General features: G+C 35.2%; 1 protein-coding gene across 1 annotated transcript; it reads right to left on the reverse strand.

Annotated features, from left to right (window-relative positions):
- Positions 1–38: 38 nt before the first annotated feature.
- LOC122627195 (myb-like protein Q) lies at positions 39–22,798 on the reverse strand. The gene is made up of 6 exons (XM_043808147.1): positions 22,542–22,798; positions 3,988–4,679; positions 3,167–3,866; positions 2,556–3,087; positions 2,226–2,360; positions 39–2,088 (listed from the first exon to the last, which is right to left on the reverse strand). Exons 1-6 carry the CDS (start codon positions 22,694–22,696, stop codon positions 1,942–1,944), a joined length of 2,361 nt encoding a protein of 786 aa, XP_043664082.1. The 5' UTR covers positions 22,697–22,798; the 3' UTR covers positions 39–1,941.
- Positions 22,799–22,922: the final 124 nt, after the last annotated feature.

Here is a 22,922-nt window from a genome sequence, read left to right on the forward strand (position 1 = left end):
CAAGCGTTTTGATATTTACAAACGTTTAAATAAAAATATATATATATATGTATGTATGTATGTAATGTTTGTCACACAATATAAAGCATCTTGCCCTATAGAACTTTTATATAGATTCTATATATTGTTTAGTGTATGTATGTGAAACGTTGGCTCGTTGAAAGTCTCAGAATTCACTCATACTTCCTTTTTCCTTTTTCTTTTCTTTTTTATTATTCTTTCTTGTTAATTTTTAATGATAACGGCAGTTTCAAACACAGAAGAAATCGTTTTTCTTTAACGATTGTCGATACGGCGAATAAGAGGAACGCGTAGCTGTTTGTCGTTAATTACGGCAGTGTTGGCACGAAGCTTAGACAGGGCCTAAACACGTTTAGAAAGAGAGGAGTATCTCCGGAGTAAGAGTTATGAAAAGTATTCTCTCTCTTTTTGTATGTATGTATGTATATATATATATATATATATATATATATATATATATATATACATATAAGGTCGCGAATGTAAGAAAATATCCAACAAAAGTCGACTGTCTCGAGTATGAGCTTTAAACTATACTCAAAGTCATACTATGATATTTATATACAATATGTATAAATAAATAATTAATTAATTATTTCATTCATTCATTCATCAATGATTAAACAAAATCGATTCGTCTAAATGAAAAGATATACAAACCTCTTAAAATTATATTCTTTGTATCTTTACGTTATTTTCTTTTTTTTCTGTTTTTTGTTTTTTCTTTTAATCTCACCAATCTTGTATAAGTCAATAAATAAATTCATTTTTTACGTAGCATTCTTTCTAATAATCGATGGATTATTACAATGATTTTATCTATTTGTTGAAAATACTGATTAGCGAGAAATAGTCCCTAAATAGACTTTGCAATGAATAACGAGCTAAACGAACCGATGCGTTAAAAAAAAAAAAAAAAAAAAAAAAAAAAAGTACATGGCCGTAAATAGTACGTGCGATAGTACGTCAAAATTTATCATTTATATTCGTCACAGATTCAAAGGGAGATCGATCACGTCAATGATTTTTATCTAACTGTCATTAAATAATATATGTCAAAACTGACATGTTTTTATCTACTTTTATCATCTTCCATTCTGGTGTGACCGATCTTTGCACGTTATCGAATCCAGACTTGAAGAAAATAAATGCGACTTACGTCGAAAATTCACTGCCATCATTAAACCGATCGTTATCTAAAAATGCACGTACTTACACATAGATACACATATCTAGAAGAAAAACATAAACGAAGCAACGAACGTGTTATATAATAAATTTTTTCTCTCATACACACATCTTTTGCCTAACGATGAAGATTCAAAGAGGTAGGTATTTACGCCAACTCTTAAAAACCATTCATGAATCGATACAAAAATCATTCTCTAAATCCTCACACTTATTATGGATATAATTATATACCCTCCTACACATACAATAATAATAATAAAAATAAAAATAAAAATAAAAATAAAAATAAAAATAATAATAAATCTATATATGTAAATATAATAATAATAATATAATAATAATAATAATAATAATATTAATATTAATAATAATAATGAAATATCCTTTCTAGTAGCCATATACCTACGAAAACAATGTTGGCAGTGAACTTTTCCTTTACTATTTGCTTTTACAGTCGGTTCACTGTGAAACGCCGCTTAAATAACCGGCGGCCACGAGTTTAGAGCAAACATCGATCGTCAATAATCGTGTCGCGTTTTAGCGCATTAAACTAGAGTTATAATAAACTTTGTATGTACAAAAATTTACATGTACACGAAGAAAATTCCGAGGTGTGTGTTGTCTTGCAAAATTACCGATAACAGATTAGAAAGAGGAACGAGGTTTTCTTTTTTCGTAAAGAGTTAGCAAACCTTCCTTCATTTTATTTGTTTGCTTTTTCTTTTTGTTTTAGGAGAGAACGTTGACCTCGCGAGGAGAACCGCAAACATTGAGAACGCTGCTCGTTGAATTTGGAGTGATCTGACTGCGTGCTTCGTTTTGCGCCTGTCTTATAGCTTCCTTGTACGGTCCCCGTTTCTTCTTATTGTACCGTGTCTGAAACGGAAAAATAGTAGGAAAAAGAAGAAAGATAGTTCTCTATAACGTGTACGTTCGAATAACATGTACGTTCTCAGTTGTAATCAGTTTCGATGTGACAATTTATTTTATTACACTGAAAGTATGGTCAATACCTTGAATGTTTCGAGGAAAGGACTCAGCTGATCGCAGGACATGAGAGAACTAGTCGAGGAACCGTACCAAGCTACGTGAGCCTGTGGTCCGGACGACGTACCATCTTCCTTACAGGAAACCGTAATACTGAGAACCTGTAACGATTTGAACCAATTAACGAACATTAACGAACACAGCTTTCGTGTCAGATGAGTTTCCTCAGATCACTATATAACTGTACATAGGTGTGTGATGTGTGGTCGCGCGCGAGCGAGCGAGCGAGCGAGCGAGCGTGTGTGCACGAGTGTATGTACGTATGTACGTATGTATGTATTCATGTATATACATACCTTTCCCGGCCACCAAGGGAAACCATGGATCTTTCCCCATACAACATCCCCAACGTCCATTCTCCTGCCGTTGGCAGTGAGACAATGAGCCACTGGTGTTGCTGCCAAACGCATGACGAGAGGGTGCGATTGGGGTGGAAAATCCGGGGCAGTTTCTCCGGCATCCACTTCAGCCTCCTGTTCGCTGAGCTCGTCGCTACTGGCGCCGGGGCTTTTGCAGCCGGACGAAGCGTTGCTCACAGGATAATCGCATCTTGCGTAAGCGTTCGTGTTTAACCTCTTCAAAGAGATTGAGAGTTTCTGTTTCAGGCACTGTTCCTTTATAGCCGTATAAGTTTCACCACCCGGTAGAACATTCCAATTTTGTTGACAATCGGTTGTCGTTGTACCGGACTCTACACAAGATTCTTGCTGTTGTTGTTGCTGCTGCTGCTGTTGATTCTTGTGTTTGCGATCATCCTTGTGTTTCTTCTTATGTTTCACCTTATGCTTGCGACGATGATAAAGCAAGGGATCGTAGCTTGGGTTATATCTATAAAATAGAAATCTTTTCTTACTGTCTGATCTCAACGATCAAGATCGTGATATGCGTGAGAGTTACTTTAACGTACCGTGGAGAACCGTTACAAGGTGATCTAGCCGGTGAGACACCACCACCCAACATTTTCCTTCTCGCTTCCTTCTTAGCTTTCTTCAACGCTCTTTTCGCAGCCTTAGCACTGGCGTCCTTTACACCCTGCTTCTGCGGATCTATCTGTTCTTGCCCATCGTCCTCAACATCCTCGCAATAGTCATAACCATTATCGAAATTCCTCGGTAATTCCAATGGATCTCGATCGGTTTCAGCTTGCACGTCGTCCGGATCATCGGTCTCCTGCTCGTATTCTGGGTCCTGAATCTTTGAAGGTATCTTCAATACGGTACCCTCTCCTTGAGCACCGAAAGAGATCTTGATAATAGGCGTGGTCCTGGTAGTTCTCGTTGGATCCTCGAACACAGACTCGTCCCAAAGATCCTCCATAGAACCAACTGATCTTTTTTTCCTTGGAATTCGACCGATCCTCGGTCTCATCGTCGAATCAGCCGCAGCCAAGGTCTTCTTATCTTCTTCTTCAGGCACCTTCGCACTTTCCACTGACGAGCTACTCAATCTTCTTGGTGTTGCGCAATAAGCCATCGAAGGATTACTATCGCAATCCGTAGACTCAACTCGATCCTCTGGGCGCGTTAGGGTGTTCCTGCTCGAATCGTCAGCCTCGCTGCTGCTACTCCAATAGGTAGATGGTACTCCCGTTGGCAGTTCTACCTTACCTACGAAATCAGGTCACGATATCAGTTTCTATGAGACGTCTACGAGAGACTCTATCGGGTGAATGTGTGTGTGTTTTTTTTTTTTTTCGAATCTATCGTAAGAGACTCTTTGAGGACTCACCAGGTCCATGCATAGCGTTGCTGATCTCGTTCGGTTGTAATCTTGAAAGTTTTGGTATCAAAGAAGATGCGCCAAGCTTCGAAGAGTCAGGACTCGACGAAGACGTCGCTGGTTTCATCACCGTTGTCGTCATCGTCGTTGCCGTCGTCGCCGTCGCCGTCACCGTCGTAGTCATTGTCGAATTCGTATTTTCCGAAAAGAATGTCCTTTGATTCTTTTGCGGTTGCTGACTACAACGTTGACGATCGCTTCTCCTCGTAGGTACACTTGCTTGCTGTTGATGAGCTTGTTGCTGTTGATGATGCGACTGTTGCTGAGTTTGTTGCTGCTGTTGCTGTTGCTGTTGTTGTTGTTGCTGTTGCTGTTGCTGCTGTTGCTGGTGCTGTTGTTGTTGTTGTTGCTGCTGTTCCTCATCGTGCTTTCGTTTTCGACTTACGTCGACGTTCTCGCTATTTTCGTTACAAATCGAACGACATTTGCTACAGAGAACTTGACGCGGCCTAAGCCTGACCGTCGGCCGTGCGTTTTTATATCTAGCTGGTGGATTTATGCTCCTACGTAAGTCGACCTTAGTCGGACCACTCGTGTTTTTCCTATCTTGGAAATAACTGAACCGTGCCGCGATCGTCGCCAACTTGTCGCCATCGGGATCCGGTACCGGCTCCGGAGGTTGAACGCCACAGGGAAGACCCCTAGAAAATTTCAAGAGATACTCTAACTTTTGTTTTTTCTATCTCTTTTCGTTCAATCCATAATTTCAAATCTCTTAGATGACGAAATTATTAATGAAATATATATATATATATATATATATATATAATTAATCACTTTTTCAAAATTAAGTCGATGAAGTAATTGATATTGATAATGAAAACGTATTTGTTAACAGATATTTTATTAATATCGAAAATGAAGATTATAGAAAGTTTATCGATGGGAAAATATAAATAGAAATTATCGACGTTGAAAATTTATAATCACAAAAGAGATAGAGAGATAGAGAGACAGAGAGATAAATTTTGTAACGAGTCTGATGTACAATACAAGCGGAAGGAATTCCGTTATCGCTTAATCGCCCGTTTCGAAGCCCCAATATTGATTTGCGAAATCAGGGTTGGTCCGACGAAGCGTCGATAAAGTGCTCGTCATTAGCTTTATCCGCGAATTAACGTCGATCGCAGACGCGTGAGTTCGCATTTTCAAAATTAACTCCGTTTTTACACGAGCACATTCAGGTCATTTATCTATACTGATATATGGGGTGATCTAACAAATTAAAAAAAAAAACGTTTCTTTTTTTTTAATTATTCATTTTATAAATATTACGCGGTCCAAAATCGTTCAAACCTTTTTTTTTTTATCTTTTCTGATTATTTTTTATAAGTGCCACGTGATGCAAAATTGTTTGAAATATCATAAATGAGAACAAACGGCGATTATTTACCTTGATCTCCGTGGTAATTTATCTTTCAAAATTATATATTATTTACGGTCAGCTCGATATCGATAATAAGTACGTAAGTAACTTCAATTTACTATATTAAAATGTAGCCAAATTTTCTTGGTCCAAAAGGGCTTAGAAACTTTTGCTAAAGAAGTATTTTACATGATATTCATTCTAAACTTTTTTCTAAGTTTTCGTCTAAGTAATTGGTATTTGAAATTACGTACGATCAGAAAGATCACATTTTTTTTTCTTTTTTTAATAAAACTCCAAAACCATCTTCCAAAAAAAAAAAAAAAGAAAAAGGATTGGTTATCATTAATTAGACTATAAAGAAATATCAGAATGCTTAGAACGTTTTAGTAAGAAACAAAGTTTCGAGTAAATACATTATCTGCCAAAAAAGTTATTGATATATTCACTCAGATACGGATATTGCAATATTGGCTTGCATAAAAAAATAGCTGATTACAAGCATCAGTTTTTACGTAAATCGTCCATTCGACAATCTGTTAAGACTTTTTGAAAACATCGTTTGAACGAACAACAAGGAAAAGCATAAATGTATTTTAATAAATAAATGTTTTATGAGACGGTACCATTGTTTTGTCAGTATGGTTTCGTAATAGTGAAAAACGTCTGCGTAATGCCGAGAATCCGTGTTCGCGCGAGCCACAAGAGATTATTGGGCAACGTGGTGAACATATATATATACCCACATAGAACATACACGCGTATATATACATACAGCCATGCACACATTCATTTTATTCGGTCGACTTTGCGTGTGTGCAAGTACATATGTATGTACGTATGTATGTATATACGTACGTACGTACGTATGTATGTATGTACATATATATATGTAATAAGCATACATCTATATATAATATATGCACATATGTATACACAGACAGGACAGACAGACAACCACGACGTATTGATTCTAGAGGGCGGACAATGAACGACAGTCTCGACTCAGTGTATCCATTAATATTTTTCAACTTTTCCTTCACCTTTCTTAGAAGTAACTTGTTCGGATAACTGAGCAAAAGAATTTTGAGAAAATTCGTTTAAGAACGATACAATATGATTTTCGAGTTTCCAAAGAGATAAGAAAGAAGAGACAGATATGTGTATATACGTGTATATGTATTTACCCATATATAATATAATATAATATATATATATATATTTTGCTACACTACATACAGAGACACACACACACAACTGCATTAACGTACGTCACGTTCCCAGAGAATTACCTAACTTTCCGTGATCTCTCGAAACACCTACGTACGTTGTTATCTTATACATTACCCGTATCTGTCGTGCACAGCTGACGCGTCCCCTCTGTCTGTCTGTCTGTCTGTCTGTCTGTCTGTCCGTTTCTCTCTCTTTCTCTCTCTCTCTGTCTCTTTCTCTGATATTACAAATGTTTGTGAACTTGCACGAACGTACTTACTTTATAAAGGACAGACATTTAACGTCAAGAAAGAAGATATCCTAACAGAAATGATTCGTTTTGTTTTGTAACTGGCGCCATACGTCACGTGATATAATCGCCGAACGAAGAAAAGATGGCGACAATTCTGCAAACGGCCATCTTTGAATGCCACGAAACATCATCATCGTCAAAATTTTAGATTCGAAATATTTAGATTGTACAAGACGCTCGACGCTGTACATCATGTACAGTTTAGATAATAATCATGATGAAATTCGTATTTTTAATTTTCTTAATGAAAAGTAACGGTTTTCTTTTAACAATTCACCGAGAATATCCTCTAAGATACGTGATAATCTTTGTTTGATTGCAAAGAACGAATGTGGTTTTCGTTTATTGTTTACATATATGTATATGTGTGGCCTGGTATCTTAGAACGTTCTCATTTCCCAGAGCTTCCAGCTATGTTCCAGGGTATAAGCCAGTAGCGTACCGTTGTGAAGAGTAATTAAGGGACGCGCAATTACGGACACTATGTCCCGAAATGAGTAATGAGTTTTCAGGCTGGTGTTACGGCTGAGATAGCGCGAAACGAATAGACCGCGAGAGCGATATTTTTTCCTTTTCTAACCTTTCTCTTTATCTCTCCGTCTCTCTTTTTTTCCAGTAATAGGAAAAACGAGAGAAAGGATTTTGTTATAATTACACGGTAAAACGATTTTTTCTGCTCTTTTTTATTTTATCTCATTTTGCTTTGTTTTATCTCATTTTGTTTTCTTTTATTCTTTTTTCATTTATTTTTTTTTTATTATTACTTTTTTTTTAATTTCTTTATCCTATTCGAAATGCCGGAAATCGCTATTGGTAATAAAAATAAGAGAAAGGATGAAATTTTAGCAATCAAACTTTCACATTTCGTAATCCAATGGAGGAAGGTTGTCCGGTTAAGCGAGACTCGAATTCGAGAATATTTCTGCTGCGGAGAATATATCAAATAAAAAGAAAAAAGATAAAACCGCGAATAAAATAAAGTTTCAAATGCTTATTAGACTATTAAATTAAATGTAAAAAAATGTTTAATCAATCAAGTAATTATTACTCGTATATTATTATCGTAGTCAAAAAAAAAAATAATAAAATAGTTTCGGATACTTGTTAGATCGTTAAACTGAATATAGAAAATATTCAATCAACTTACGTTTATTAAATTACCGTGATTGGACGAATAATAAAATAAACAGTTTTTGACACTCTTTAAATCATTAAATTGAATATAAAAGATGTTCGGTCAACTTACAGTCTTTTATTAAGTTACCATGATTAAAAAGATAAGAAAGTAAATAGTTTCAAACACCCGTTAGATTACTCAATTCAATATAAAAAATGTTTAATCAAGTTACAATGATCATTACATCAATTTTTCGTAACAACTGCTATTATATTACTAATTATTACATAATACATAAAAAAAAAAAAATTATCGAACTCAAGGAGAAACCATTTTTTTTTTTCTTGTCTCTTTAGTCGATTCAAATGAGTACACCACATATCCCATACAAAAGCGTAAAGAAAATTACTTGTGAACGCCTATGGAGAAGAACTCGGAACTTGACTGAAGGAGGTCGCGATTTCCGTGTAAAATCGTTTCCTTACGCTTGAACGAACTTTAAGCAAGACTTAAGCCTTCCGTCGTTCCGGTAAACGGACTTTTCTTTTTCCCTTCCTATCTTGAAACACTCGAACAGCTGTTGTCTGTTTTCTTGTTCGTTTCTGGACGACTATGGTGACAACGACAAAGACAATGACAATGACAACGACGACGACGCAGACGAAGATGACGACAACAACAACAACAATGATAACAACGGCTACGACGATGACGACGACAACGACGACGACGACGACGACAACGACGATGACTACTACAGGGAGGAAAAGAACAGAATGGTTTCCTTCTGCTCAAGCAATTTCAAGCTCGTGTCGCAATCATAGACGAAACGAGAGAGAGAGAGAGAGAGAGAGAGAGAGAGAGAGAGAGAGAGAGAGAGAGAGAGAGAGAGAGAGAGAGAGAGAGAGAGAGAGGAGAGTTTCCTCGAGGTTCCAGCAGGTTTTATGTGTGCCCAACCCCATTTCTATTTCTTCACATACATATATACGTACTTACACACATATCCAACAACCGACGGACGAAGAGGACATTTTCTTCATCCTACCAAGCCGAACAAAAGGGAGAGAATATCGTCAATGGCACTGCGAACGACGTCGTTCGTGCCAAGGAATACATATAGAACCACAACCACGAGTGAACCAAATAACTAGATATGTCGCATTAGACGAGTACAATTTTTAATTAGTTACGCCGAAATTTATTTGATTTCACTGTCGAGAATAAATGATATTTATTTCTTTCCGAAGAGTAAAAACGGTTGCGGTTTTTATTTCTCTCATATTTTTCGATAGAACGTTATGAAAGATCGAATCTACGAATTTCGAAAATTAATATCATCGAATCGAAATAAATAATAGACGATAAACCATAAATACGGCTTGTAAGCAACGATCCGTCACGAATATGGCATGTAGTTCAACGACGTTGAACGGTATTATCTCTCAATGGTTAAGAACTCATGTTCGGAGACCTTCTAACTGGTAATCGGAAGTATGTACTTGTTCTTCTTCTACTTTTTCTTTTCTTTCTCCCTTTTTTCTTTTCAACATATACGTACGTATATGTACTACTAGACGTTGTAACATCCAACAAAACAGGTATTTTTGTGGTGTGCCGCCCTTTTTTGTAAGCAAAATGATGCTAGGACGATCGACGCAACCCACGTAAAAAGAAAACACAACCAGCAAGTTTCTTTTTCGTCTGCCCTATCTTTTTCTCCCCCTCTCTTCACACACACATACACACACACACACACACACACACACAACTGTGGGAGTTACCTAGCGGTTTATTCCACGAGTAGAGACGAGTCGATATCATAGGCGATGATATTATAGGAAACACACGTGAGACACCTCGAGTGTAAGAACCTTCTGGCTGATAATGAAATTACACGAAAAACATCCTAATAGAATAACCGTCTGTCTTATCTTCTATCGATAAATTTAGATAAAGAATACGATGATCTAATTTCTATGAGAGAATAGAGGATGTGTATAATGAAGAAAATATGATATCGAAAGATTACGATCCGTTTGATTAAACAAACTTTGATCGTGGATGAATTTATCTATTGAATTTATGAATTAATAAACGAAATTCTTTTTTTTTTATAAATAACTACGTTTTATTTTCTATTTGTTCTTTGGTAGATTATCATTTCCTTCTTCATAATATGTTACTTTCCTAACCCTACAACCAATAACCCATTAGTTGTATTTACTTTTTAACCTGCATAGACATTACCAAACGATAACTTTTACACAATAGACTCGACTTTAAAAGGAGAATTAAAGATATGATCGAAACAGCAACGTGTCGTAATTATCGAAAATTAGATAATGAGATAGGAAACGTGAAACGTAATAATATGAGACGATGTTTAGGAGCATAAGAACGATTAGGAATAACGAGGTGCTATTTTCACGTTACACGGTATTGCGATACTTCTTTCTCATTTTCCTCGTTGTAATAAATAAAGGCAGCAAAGTATCTTTTCTACTGACAGGGTATGATACCTGTCTGGTCTGGCCTGGCCTGGTCTGGTCTGGTCTGGTCTGGTCTGGTCTGGTCTTGTCTGGCCTGGCTTGGCCTGGCCTGGCCTGGCCTGGCTTAGCCTGGCCTAGCCTGGCCTGGCCTAGCCTGGTCGTCGAACTCGTGTTTTCCATAGTCAGACTGATCCACGATAGCTTCACTGCGAATTTATCGATTTTCCGAGTACATACTCGCGATACACGCGCGTTACTTCAAAGGTCGTGACTACGTTTGTCCTGAAACTTCAACCATTGGCTATTTTTTCAAGCTATACTCAAGCTTTGAAAAATATTTACCGAATGCTAATAACGCTTTGCGACGAAACCTGATTTTAAAGTTTGGTTTGTTTCGATAACGAATCCTAATGTCGTTGTTCGAACGCTTTATACACAAATTGTGGCACTTAACAGAACGTACTACTACATGTACGTGTGTTCTGTTAAAATTGGAATTATGATAATCGAGAAAGATTCAGGTTCTTGGAAACAATCAAAGATCTAAGTTCGAATCATTAGGAATTTGGAACTATCAATGAACTATCAATGAACTTTCGATGAACTCGAGGATCCTTTAAAAATAAAAGAGATGAAAAGAAAAAAAGAAAAGTTAACATTTCTCTACTAGATTATTCCGAGTCGAATAAAAAATTTCTTACTTTCCTTACTATACCTCGGTTAGAAACTCGTACACATATCCGGTAACACGATGTATGTCTTTCTTCGATCCATACTAGTCTCCCTATTCATCCATCTATTCACCTATCTGTCCACCTATGTCGATGTCTCTTACTCCTTCACTCGATCATATGAATTATATATACGTATGTATATACCTCATATATAAGTATGTATATATATACGTATGCATGTAAATATATATACGTAGCATGTAAATTGTTTCCAATGTCGTATGTGTACGTATATAAATACGTTTTATAATAATATGCGTACATATGCATATATGTTTTATATATGCATTTGTATGTATATATGTATATATGTATCCTACATATGTAAATATCTATGTATATATATATGTGTATGAATATATGTATATATATGTATATATGCACATACATATATACGATCTATACGAAATTCCATATTAGATACACGTGTGAGAGAAGAGAAGTCATTAGGACTGAAGGTGTATGTTACATCGATCAGCGAAAGCCAAGCGAATGCCAAAATAATGTTACGGCCCGCATGGCCTCCACGATATGGTCGGCGACAATGCGGAGCCACCGCCCATACGTATGCGATTTACCAACAGAAATCGTTTCAGACACTCTCCCTAACTCGACCCTTCAAATTGTTGTACGAGAGCTACGTGTACGTAAGCATGCGTACATAATAGATTCTTTCTTTTGTTACTTCCAATTAGTCATCTTTTGTTCTAATTAATCTTATCTTAATATTATTTTAATAGTTTGATAAACACGATGTTTATGTGTGTGTGTGTGTGTGTGTGGTGTATGTGGGAACATAGGTAATAATATTATTATTAGATATTATTTTATTCAATTTTTGTTAAATTACGTGTGTGATAATTTCAATCGCAATTTAATTAAAGAATAAACGTGAAATTATTACATCGCGATTGAAGAGATAAATGTTTAATTAAACGATAATTAAATGTAATTTGTTTCTTTTGGTTCATTATTGGAATTACATATAGATATACATATATTCTAATTTCGCTTATGTATATTTTATATTTTTCGAGATAAATAGATTTATGAACTTGATAAAATGAATTTTCCTCTCACAATCTGTCTCTCTCTCTCTCTCTCTCTCTCTCTCTCTCTCTCTCTCTCTCTCTCTCTTTCTCTCTCTCTTCTATTCTTCTTTTCTGCTTTCCTTCACTTTCTTGGTATCAATTCCTCTGTTAGATTTCAACTTTTTTTCCTATTTTTCATCGCACATGCCAGCCTCGAAAATTTAATTTACCCTTCGATAAGCCGAAAAGACGATTCAGAAATCGCCCAGAGTAATTCCGACTTGTTTATTTGCAACCATGTCTGAAACGACGATTCAACGATTTCTCTCGTCCTATTTCTCTTTTTTCTTTCTTTCTTCTTCGTTAACTCGGACAAAAAAGAGAAAAATATAATACAATAACGATGTTAACTAATCCACAAACAATTCTGTCGCACAATTCGTTATACTCTTTGTTAACACTGAAGATTGCTTTTTTCGAAAGCTTTTCTTTCTGCCCCCCCTCTTTCTCTCTTAGAGATAAAACGATTTTCTCGATGATAACATCAAATCCCACTTCTGTTCAATATTTCGAATAAGAAGAAAAGAAGAAAAAAAATGACTTCGATCGAGCTAATAAAATTTTCCCTGGGACTTCTCTTACCTACTTACTTCCTTTTCATATTTTATTGACCGTCAATTTGATTAATACTCTGTAACTTCATACGACCTACGAACATCTTCAAGATGGCGGCCACGTTGGTGACAAGAAGAAAGAAGACCATACTCCTAACATTACGTAACTTGATAGCGAAAAAAGCAAGCAGTCATGATTCTCATTCTATCGAGTCTCATTTTACATCGTAGATAAAGACAAAAAATGACCTAGGGGACGGAGCTTAACCAAAAGCAATGGATATACATCAAAAAGATAGTGACTAAATTTAACGGGCTTGAATTAAGTATATAACGATGGTACCACGCACATTTAAATATGGCTGAAATATTTTATTTTTATGAACGAATTTTCATAAATGTATGTGTGTATGTGTGTCATAAAAATATAACAGTCTAAGAACAAAATAAAAAAAAAAAAAGGGAAATGAATTGTACTGCCGTCTAATTTTTTATCCCACCAAATAAAAAACTTCATCGTGTGACTGTTTTATGTTGACGTTATTGTTACGGTAATACTCGCAATTTAAATAAATCACTAACGAGACGGCATCGATCACGTCGCTCTTTACAATGTTTCGAGTCACTCTCGTGTAAATTATTACATCTTTCTTTCTTTCTTTTTTTCTTTTTTTCTTTCTTTCTTTCTTTCTTTCTTTCTTTCTATCTCTATCTCTTTCTCGACAAGACTTGCCATTTCGTGAGATAAAGATTGACACCAAGCTGTTACGTAATTTGATAGAGGCAACAATAAAAATAAAAAGACGACTATAACGCTTTTTGATAACATGAGAATATCTATGTCATTCATGATTTGATATTTGTTATTTAAAAATAACAAATATATATATACATATATATATATATATATATATATATATATCATTGTTAAAATAAAACAATTGTTACACACATTACTCTATTATATGATATATATCGTCCAGAAAAAATTCGTTTAGAAAAAGATATATTTTCTATATTTATATATATATATATACACATATACATATATTTAATATACGTATATCTTTATAAAGATATCTCTATACAGTATACGTAGAAAAACACATACATAGAAAGACAGAGAGAAAGAGAAAGAGAGAGAGAGAGAGAGAGAGAGAGAGAGAGAGAGAGAGAGAGAGAGAGAGAGAGAGATATTAATATAGTAATAATAATAGTAATTAATATAATACTATCTATATAAATTATATTTAATTATAAATAACGATCTATAACTTAGATATAGATCTCCATGATCTATAAATGTATATCTGTATAAATATTTATAAAGAAATTAGGATCTACAGACCACAATAAAAAGTTATCATCAATTAATAACAACGTAAGAAAGTAGTTAGTAAAGTTCCTCTAAGATTTCTTCATCGATGAATTAAGCATTAGAAACTTTTCGATCTATGCTTGAACAAATACAAAGGTGCCTTTTGAAAATAACAAGAGCATCTGTTTCTCTGTGTACGTCAGAAAAAAACATCTTCATGCGTGCCAAAAAAAAAAAAAAGAAACAAAAAAGAGAAAGAAAAGAAACAGAAAAGAAACAAAAATACTACCAACGCAAAATGACGTCTCTAACGAAATTATCTAACATTTTTCATTTAACAATATTCTTTTCTTCTCCCGATAAAATTCAGTGTATATGACCTTTCATCCTTACGATTTTATAATGCATATAAATCATAAAAATGAGCCAGAGATAAAATTATTAAAAATAAAAGAAACAGACATGATTCGAACATAATCATGTATACGTAACAAGCATCAGCTAACTATTAAGACAACTTGACTTTCACCTCAGAGACGTGCTATGCATTCGGGCAATATCAAAGAAGATCGATGAGAACAATCGAACTTAATAATAGTAATAATAATAACAAAAAGAAGAAGAAGAAAAATAAAAAAGTAACTATTACATAACTCACAGAACGATTTATAAAGTTGTAACTCGTGACTACTGATATAAAGTTATCTCGTTTTTTTGTTTCCTTATTTTTTCTTCCTATTTTCCTCCCTTATATCCGAACCTTTTTTTTCGCGACCATTAAATATACGCAATTTATAATTCACACGACTTGATAAAGTCATACGTTATAATTCTGTTATACGATTAAAAAAGATACTCGATTAAACGTAAGTAAAAATAAAAATGTTCTTGCATTATACATACGTCCGTTCACGAAAATACGCAAAGTAAATCGATCCTTAGAGGAAGCCTGCATACGACGCATTCTAGTAACATTGTTACTAGACAGAGAGAAAAAAGAGAGAAAAAAAGAGAGAGATAAAAAGAGAAAGAAAGAGAAATTGCGGGGTAGGAATGGAAACATGACGCGTCCGACGTATCAAGATGGCCGACGGGATATACTTAAATGGTATCTCTAAAAGGATCACAATTTAAAGATGAAAGTTAATTAAATGAGTCTGATATAACGTTGAACGTTGAAGAAAATCATATGGAAAAAAAAAAAAGAAAAAGAAAAGAAAAAGAAAAAAGTTAATGAAAATCAGTAAGTTTTTTCTATGAAACATCGTACCTCGCTTTTAAACTCGTTATCTTTCATAAGAATTCTTCAAAATGGTGGACGGCTTATCAACGATAATTATCAATTTGAAGGAAGAAACGTAAAAATCTATGGAATCTTTTTTCGAAAAAAAAAAAAAAAAAAAAAAAAAGAAAACTAAGGATTCTCACTCATTAAGTTTGGTGAAACTGTGAAAATGAAAATGGAACGATAAAATACAATGAAATTTTCTTACTGAGCTATTAGAAATGATATATCTGTAATGTCGTAACTCAGAAAGCTGTTACATTGTAACTTACTTTATGATCTCGTACTACGCTATGCTTTTGATATTATAGAACTTAAGCATGCAAATGCTTACATAGAAGTCCGAATACAAAGTGAGTAATGTTCAACGGTACAAGCATTTCGACGAAACAATTTTACACACACACATACACACGCGCGCGAGAAAGAGAAAGAGATAGAGATAGAAAGAAAGAAATATGGATCTTCAAATTGTTGTTTATAAATTCGAGTAGAAAAACGTGTGTTTTCCCTTTTTTTTCTCGTGTTATTCTCTCTTCGTGTCTCCATCTTGTTGTTCCTTTATTATTACTGTATTTCTATGTTTTTTTTTTTTCTTTTTCTTTCCTTTTAATGCTTTGGGGATTCATCAAAACAAATTTTATGTTCCTCGTTCGTCACGAAATAAAACTAACTCTTTTGGTACGACGAAGTTATCTTTACAGAACGCAACGCATCTAACACATGTGTCTTCTATTTTGGACAAATTATTGAGTTTCTTATTGAAGTTATATACAAATTAATATAAAACGAATAAAATAAATGAATATACGTCAGTATAAAGTATATTATATCGCCGTTAAAATATAAAAATATGTTACGTTCATCTTGAGTTCTTCGTTCGTCATTTACAGAATTTTGTCTGATGACTTACAGTCAACTTTGACAAAGAAAGAGTTGAACCAGATTGGTATAGCGAAGAATATAGACAAAAATTTTGATGTATTTCTTAATTCCACTCCTTTCACTTTCTCTCCTCTCTCTCTCTCTCTCTCTCTCTCTCTCTCTCTCTCTCTCTCTCACACACTCTCACTCTTTCTCTTTTCCTCCCTCCCTCCCACTATTTCTATCACCATCTCCAAGGATAGAGAGAGAGAGAGAGAGAGAGAGAGAGAGAGAGAGAGAGAGAGAGAAAGAGGCGACTTATCGATCGACGTCCTGAATTTACGAGGCTTTATTTTCAGTGACGATAGCACGCTGGTATTAAACGTTAATGGCCATAGTATCTCGAGGAATAATAACCACGTATATACTCTCGTCAATGACATAGGAAAACTATGGCAAATGGCGACGAATATGGATTGTCGTGTGTTGGAAAGAAACTGTCGGACGTCTCTTGGTATAATTTCAAATAATTGCTGGAGGGTTGCGAAGTATATTTTCTTTTTCCCTTTCACCCTCTCTCTCTCTCTCTCTCTCTCTCTCTCTCTCTCTCTCTCTCTCTCTCTCTCTCTCTCTCTCTCTCTCTCTCTCTCTCTCTCGCTTTCTCTGTTTTCTTTTTTTTTCTCTTTTACTTTATTTCCTTGGAAAGACTTTTTAGCGAATGACAAAATTACAAGTCTGCGATAAAAGTTTTGTTCTTAGTTGAGAAAAACTTACGTTGGTTGATCGAACGGTCACGAAATAAAATCACGAAAAGAAAAAAGATAATAGCTTTTCTTCTATATATCCTCCATATTGAAATTATTTAGATATGTATGTATACTGAATGTGTCAGTTTAATCGATCAGTGCCAATATAATTGAAACTGAATTGAATACAACTCGAAGGAAAGATATAAGAAATTTCGTAGAGTTTTCTAACGATTTTACGGTCGTCATTTGCATTATACGTATACGTATATATATATATATATATATATATATATATATATATATATATTAATTTATTATATGCTATTTGTGTCTTTTGAAATAGAATTGTATTTACTTAGAAGTCTATGTAAACTTTTCTAACGATTATAATCATCAAAGAAAAACACCATTTAAAATATTAATGTACCCTAGATACATCATATGATATTAAATATTTGATTTGAATATTTGACTCGAACATCTTTCAACGATCTCATGCGCGAAATAAAGGATATATTTGGTATATACGAGAAAGTAGCAGGTTCCATCTTCACGGGAAGTAGATCTCTTCTTAGTATGATTTTACCGAAATTGGGGTGTTACAATATAAATCATGATTTTCGTCGCAACAGACAACGCAAGCGTAGAAAAGACGACGCGCGTCTGGTTAGAATAATACCGAAGAGAGAAAATTCCTTGAGAGAGAGAGAGAGGGAGAGGGAAAGAGAGAGAGAGAGAGAGAGAGAGAGAGAGAGAGAGAGAGAGAGAGAGAGAGAGAGAGAGAGGAAGGGTGAAAGAGATAGAAAGAGAGAGGAAAGCTAAAACGTTGTTTGAGCAAATTCCTTATCTCTGGTTTATCATCTAAACGAGATTTCACTCGTCACTCGTGTTACTACATCCTTAATTGTGAACCCGAATAGAATAATTATCGTCTTACGTTTCGTCCAATTTTGTAATGATAAATATTTCAATGAGCATTAAACTAGAATGTTGAATTTAGATCGATAGAGAGAAAAAAAAAAGAATAGAAAATGATTGATTAATATTGATTAAATTGAAGTAAATATATAAGATGATTTAGATAAAAAAGAAAATAGTACGAATGTTACTACATAACTTTTTGTTATCGTATTTTTCTCAGATATGCAATATACTTGTCGAAATTATTTTCTATCAAAGAATAGAATAAACACATCGATTGGAAAAATTTGTTTAATTATATGAATATTACTACATTTTTTTAAATTGTTTAAATATTGCAACGTGATAATATTTCTTTGATTAAAAGATAAAAATTGTAGCTTTGAATTATTGATAGACATTAAACGGACATCAATATCATCCAGTACGACTCGAAAAGGGCAAAACAAAGATAAATCAATCGATCTGTTTATTTTTCTTTTTAGTATTCAAATAAAATGTATAAAAATGTTTATTATTTTAAGTCAACATTGTATGTATTATTTTAACCTAATTAAATAATCAAAAAAAAAAAAAGTTGAAAAATATTCTGGACACCTTTCGTTTAGAAAAATATATATAAGGCATACTAATGGTTAACTAGTCGACGATCAATGATCGAAGCAATGGAATCCGTAAGAACTCAGTTGCAAATAGGGGACGACTGAGGCTTTCCTAGTATGATTTTCAATGTGGTGAACGGTTAACTTCGCGAACAATGCGCATCAGCCAGTCGTCTTACGTATAATTAATTGAACGACGTTACCCCGTTTCCTACGTCGGATCCCTTAGTCACGAAGATATATGTATTTCTTGACTGATAACGTAATTTTATTTTCATCTTTTTTCCTCATTCCATTCTAAATTGTGTTCGTCAATTTATATATAGAAATACACACACATGTAAATGGAAAGAGAGAGAGAGAGAGAGAGAGAGAGAGAGAGAGAGAGAGAGAGAAAAGAAATAAAGAAGAATTAAAAAATATTGAAAGAAGCTGACCATCTTATCTTTTTTTCTGTTCATTCTCTATTTCATTTTAATCAAATCATTCGTCAATTTATATATAGAAAAAAGAAAATATTTGAGACACTGTTTATTCATTTTCAAATTAATCGCTCTGTATGTGTGTGTGTGTGTATGCGCGCACGCCTCTCTTTCTGTGTGTGTATGTGCGTGTGTGTGTGTGTGTGTACGAAGTGATCGATCGTTAAAATGGCAGAAAAATGAAGTTGTTCGTTTCTCACAGTGGTTTATCGAACGAAACGATAAGACCTCGAACACGCGGAACGCTTTAGCAACTTCTTTCGTTTCTCTAGCTTGCCGGAACTTGCTACGAACGAACGACGCTTCGTTTCTCTCTATTCTACGCTTGAGAACAATGGAGTTCGACGTTTCACGAAGGACTCTCTGTATGTGGAAATCAAGAACAACGAGAATCGTTAATTATTGTTCATTAAATCTGTTTCTTTTTTCCTTTTCTTCCTATTTCTTTTTGTCTATTTGCGAAAATCCTCATTTTTAAAGAGAGAAAAAAGAGAGGGAAGGAAGAGAGAGAGAACCATAGGGAAAGTAGTTTAAATTTGATGTGCCTTGACTTTAAGAATAATGATTCTGTTGTCCTCTATCTCTCTCTGTCTTTTTCTTTCTTTCTTTCTTTCTCTCTCTCTCTCTCTCTCTCTCTCTTTCTTCGAACGTCGAAGACAGTCGACCGGTCTAAGTGAAACGTAAATCAAATAGAGAATAAACGTATGATTATCATTGCCTATTAAAATTATTATTATTCGTTCGTAATTCTCTTATCTATTCTTTCGTAAACGTCCACTTCGAAAATCGATGATGACGATCCCTTCTTTACCAGAGCAAAGAGACTCGCGAGAACCGGTTCCTCGTCATATAATATTTCATAGAGATCGTTAAGAAACGATCCGAAAGAATTCTCGTTCGTGAAATCTTTTGATGGGAAGACCTGTCCGAATACGTCATATTTATCAACTCTTCCTTTTTGAATTTTTAATCAAAATACAAAATGGAATTTCGATGTCGAAGGCCGACAGAAGAATAATATAGAAAACCAGAAAATTTACAAATGGGAATATTAACAGATTGTTAACGTTAAATACGAATTAAATTCGATGAATTTTTGTGGTTAAAAAAAATTATGGAATTACTAGAATGATATATACAAAAAAAAAATCAACAAACAAAAATAAAAACAGAAAATTTCAAAATGGAGATGATTCTCGATCGACGAGAAATCTCGAGGATTTTCGATATCTCTCGCTTAAATGCACGTGCTCGGACGTAATTTAGTATACTGCACACTACCGCTGCGCATTTATAATCGCTTAACCAACAATCGAGCCAACCACGAGTAAACATCTTTTTGGGGTCGTTCAAGGAGAATAATCAAAAACAACGATGTCGTACTGCACCATTTCTAATTTGAAATATTACGATTTAATTATCACAATTATCAATGTCATTCGGTGATTAGTATATAATAACTTGACTCACTTTACGGATAAACTGTTTTTTTTTTTTTTTCTTCTTTTTTTTCCGATTATTATATCCAAGATATCAAAGAGACATATAGAGAAAAAGAGGGAGAGAGAACGAATAATTAACTCGAATTTTCTTCTCGTCTAACTCTCCTAATTACCGGCATCGCGTGCGAATAAATATTTGTACGAGCTAATAACGATGTAATAGTTATTAAACGACACGATAGAAATCCTAAGGAGCCTAATTCTCTTTTTCTTTCTCTTTCTTAATTCCTAGAATAATCTCACACGATGTTAGGAACTTCCGTTTATGCATATGAAAAAAGAGGGATTTATATTAAACCAGGAAAATGTGACTAACGAACAAATCAAAACGAAAAAAAAAGAGAGAGAAAGAAATAAAAGAAGGAAGAAGAAAAGAAAAAGAGAGAAAGAGATAGGGACAAATCGTTACTTTCCTCATCGATCGGACGCTCGTTTACGACATAGTACGAAATAAAAGTAAAAGAAAAAAAAAAAGGATAAGAGGGAAAGGAAGGTAGAGATGTGGGACTTGAAAAAAAGCATGCTTTTCCAGAGTCTCGTAAAGCTCTGCGTGACGTTTAACGCGATGCATCCAGGCCAAGAGAAAGAAAAGGAAGGATATAGCGAACAACCGAGCGAGCGAAAGAGAGACGCACAACACGAGACAAATAGAGATAGTAGATACGATCACTCGTAACATTTGTCTTGCTACCGATAGAGAAGCAAATTTTTTTTTCATCCTAGTGATACATCACTAGAGGATTAATGGACAATCCAAAACGGCGACGAATAATAAAAAAGAAAAAAAAAGAAGAGGAGAAATTTAAGGAGAAAAAAAAAAGAAAAACGTGAGAGAGAGAGAAAGAGAAAAAAGAGAACTCGCGTGTCGCAGATTGTCGATCAGAATAACGAAGCTAGTGTGAGTAGACTTTTATATATGTAGACCGTCAGAGCAGAGAGGAGACCGGAAGAGGCCTAACATATCGCACACAGTGGGCCCTAACAAAGGGCATCTCTTTGAGGTGATTCACCTCCGACAACGACGACACGACGACGATGACGACGACGACGACGACGACGACGACGACGACGACGACGACGACGACGACGACGACGACGACGACGACGAAAAAAAAGACTATGACGACGAATTCGTCACGTCGCACGTCGCACGTCTGGCAGGAATGACGTTCGTCGAAATGATTACCGATACATTGATCGATATCAGGATTAAGACGACTCAGTTTTAAAAGGAAATGAATGATAGAAAGGAAAAGAAAGAGGAAGGGAGGGAGGGGGGAGAGAAAGAGAAAGAATGATGTGAAGTGTAGAACAGGAAGGAAGCGACGGCCGTCGCTCGACGAGCATCGACAACATGACTTTTTCGTTGTTCTATTATCGTCGGATGACTAATATTTTGTTTTAAATATCAATTGATAACTATTAACGTGATTACTTTAGTCGATAAGTATGTACGTAAAAATCAATTAGAAAGAAACATAGATAAATAGATAGTAGATAGATAGATAGATAGATAGATAAATAGATATAGAAAGAGAGAGAACACGAGTACACTTTTCAGAAAGAGAAAGAAAAGAAAAGAGAGAGTAGCTAGCAAGCAACAGCAAACAACGTGTACAATTGTTAGAGAGAGATAGATAGAGGGATGCGAGCACGAGGTACACACGTCGTACCAATCGACTCGCGTAAAAACACGTTCATACACACGGATACACGTATACACGCAGAGAGATCTACGTACTTTTATAGCAAAAAAGGAGTGGCACAAGTAAAACTTATTAGTTGATTTGTATACAGGTATGACAACAAAGAAATAAGAGAGCAGCATATACACGGGGCACGCACACACACGCGCGACGCACGCATACGCATATACACACATACACACGAATACATGTACGTACCTCTTGGTGGCGTCGAGGAGCGCACCCTGGAAACACTTGGCACCATGAACGAAGGACACGACGAGGATGTCCGGCAGGGCGGACTCGACGGTGACGAGGATCTTGTCGCCCCTGGCGAGCACCGCCACCGTGTCCGCCACCACCGCCGCCGCCATCTTGACTCGAGTTAGAAATTATTGCTACTACTCCTCGCGATCGTCGCTCTCTCAGACCCGTCTTCTCTCTCTTTCTCTCTCTCTCTCTCTCTCTCTCTCTCTCTTTCTCTCTCTTTCTTTCTGGTTCGTTCTCTCTCTCTTTCTCGCGCGCGCGCTCGCTCGCTCGCTTGCTCACTCGCTCCCTCTTACTCTCTCACACTCACTCACTCTTTCTCTCTTTCGCTCT

The sequence above is a fragment of the Vespula pensylvanica genome, chromosome 2 (assembly GCF_014466175.1).
Source record: "Vespula pensylvanica isolate Volc-1 chromosome 2, ASM1446617v1, whole genome shotgun sequence".
Classification (NCBI taxonomy): Eukaryota; Metazoa; Arthropoda; class Insecta; order Hymenoptera; family Vespidae; genus Vespula; species Vespula pensylvanica.

Bases quoted from the DNA above. Each gene is read 5' to 3' on its own strand.
- LOC122627195 (XM_043808147.1), bottom strand. From the start codon at position 22,696: ATGGCGGCGGCGGTGGTGGCGGACACGGTGGCGGTGCTCGCCAGGGGC. The intron at 3,867-3,987 runs GTGAGTCCTCAA...CTGATTTCGTAG, and splicing joins CAACGCTATGCATGGACCTG to GTAAGGTAGAACTGCCAACG. The intron at 2,361-2,555 runs GTATGTATATAC...AAATCGTTACAG, and splicing joins TCCCTTGGTGGCCGGGAAAG to GTTCTCAGTATTACGGTTTC.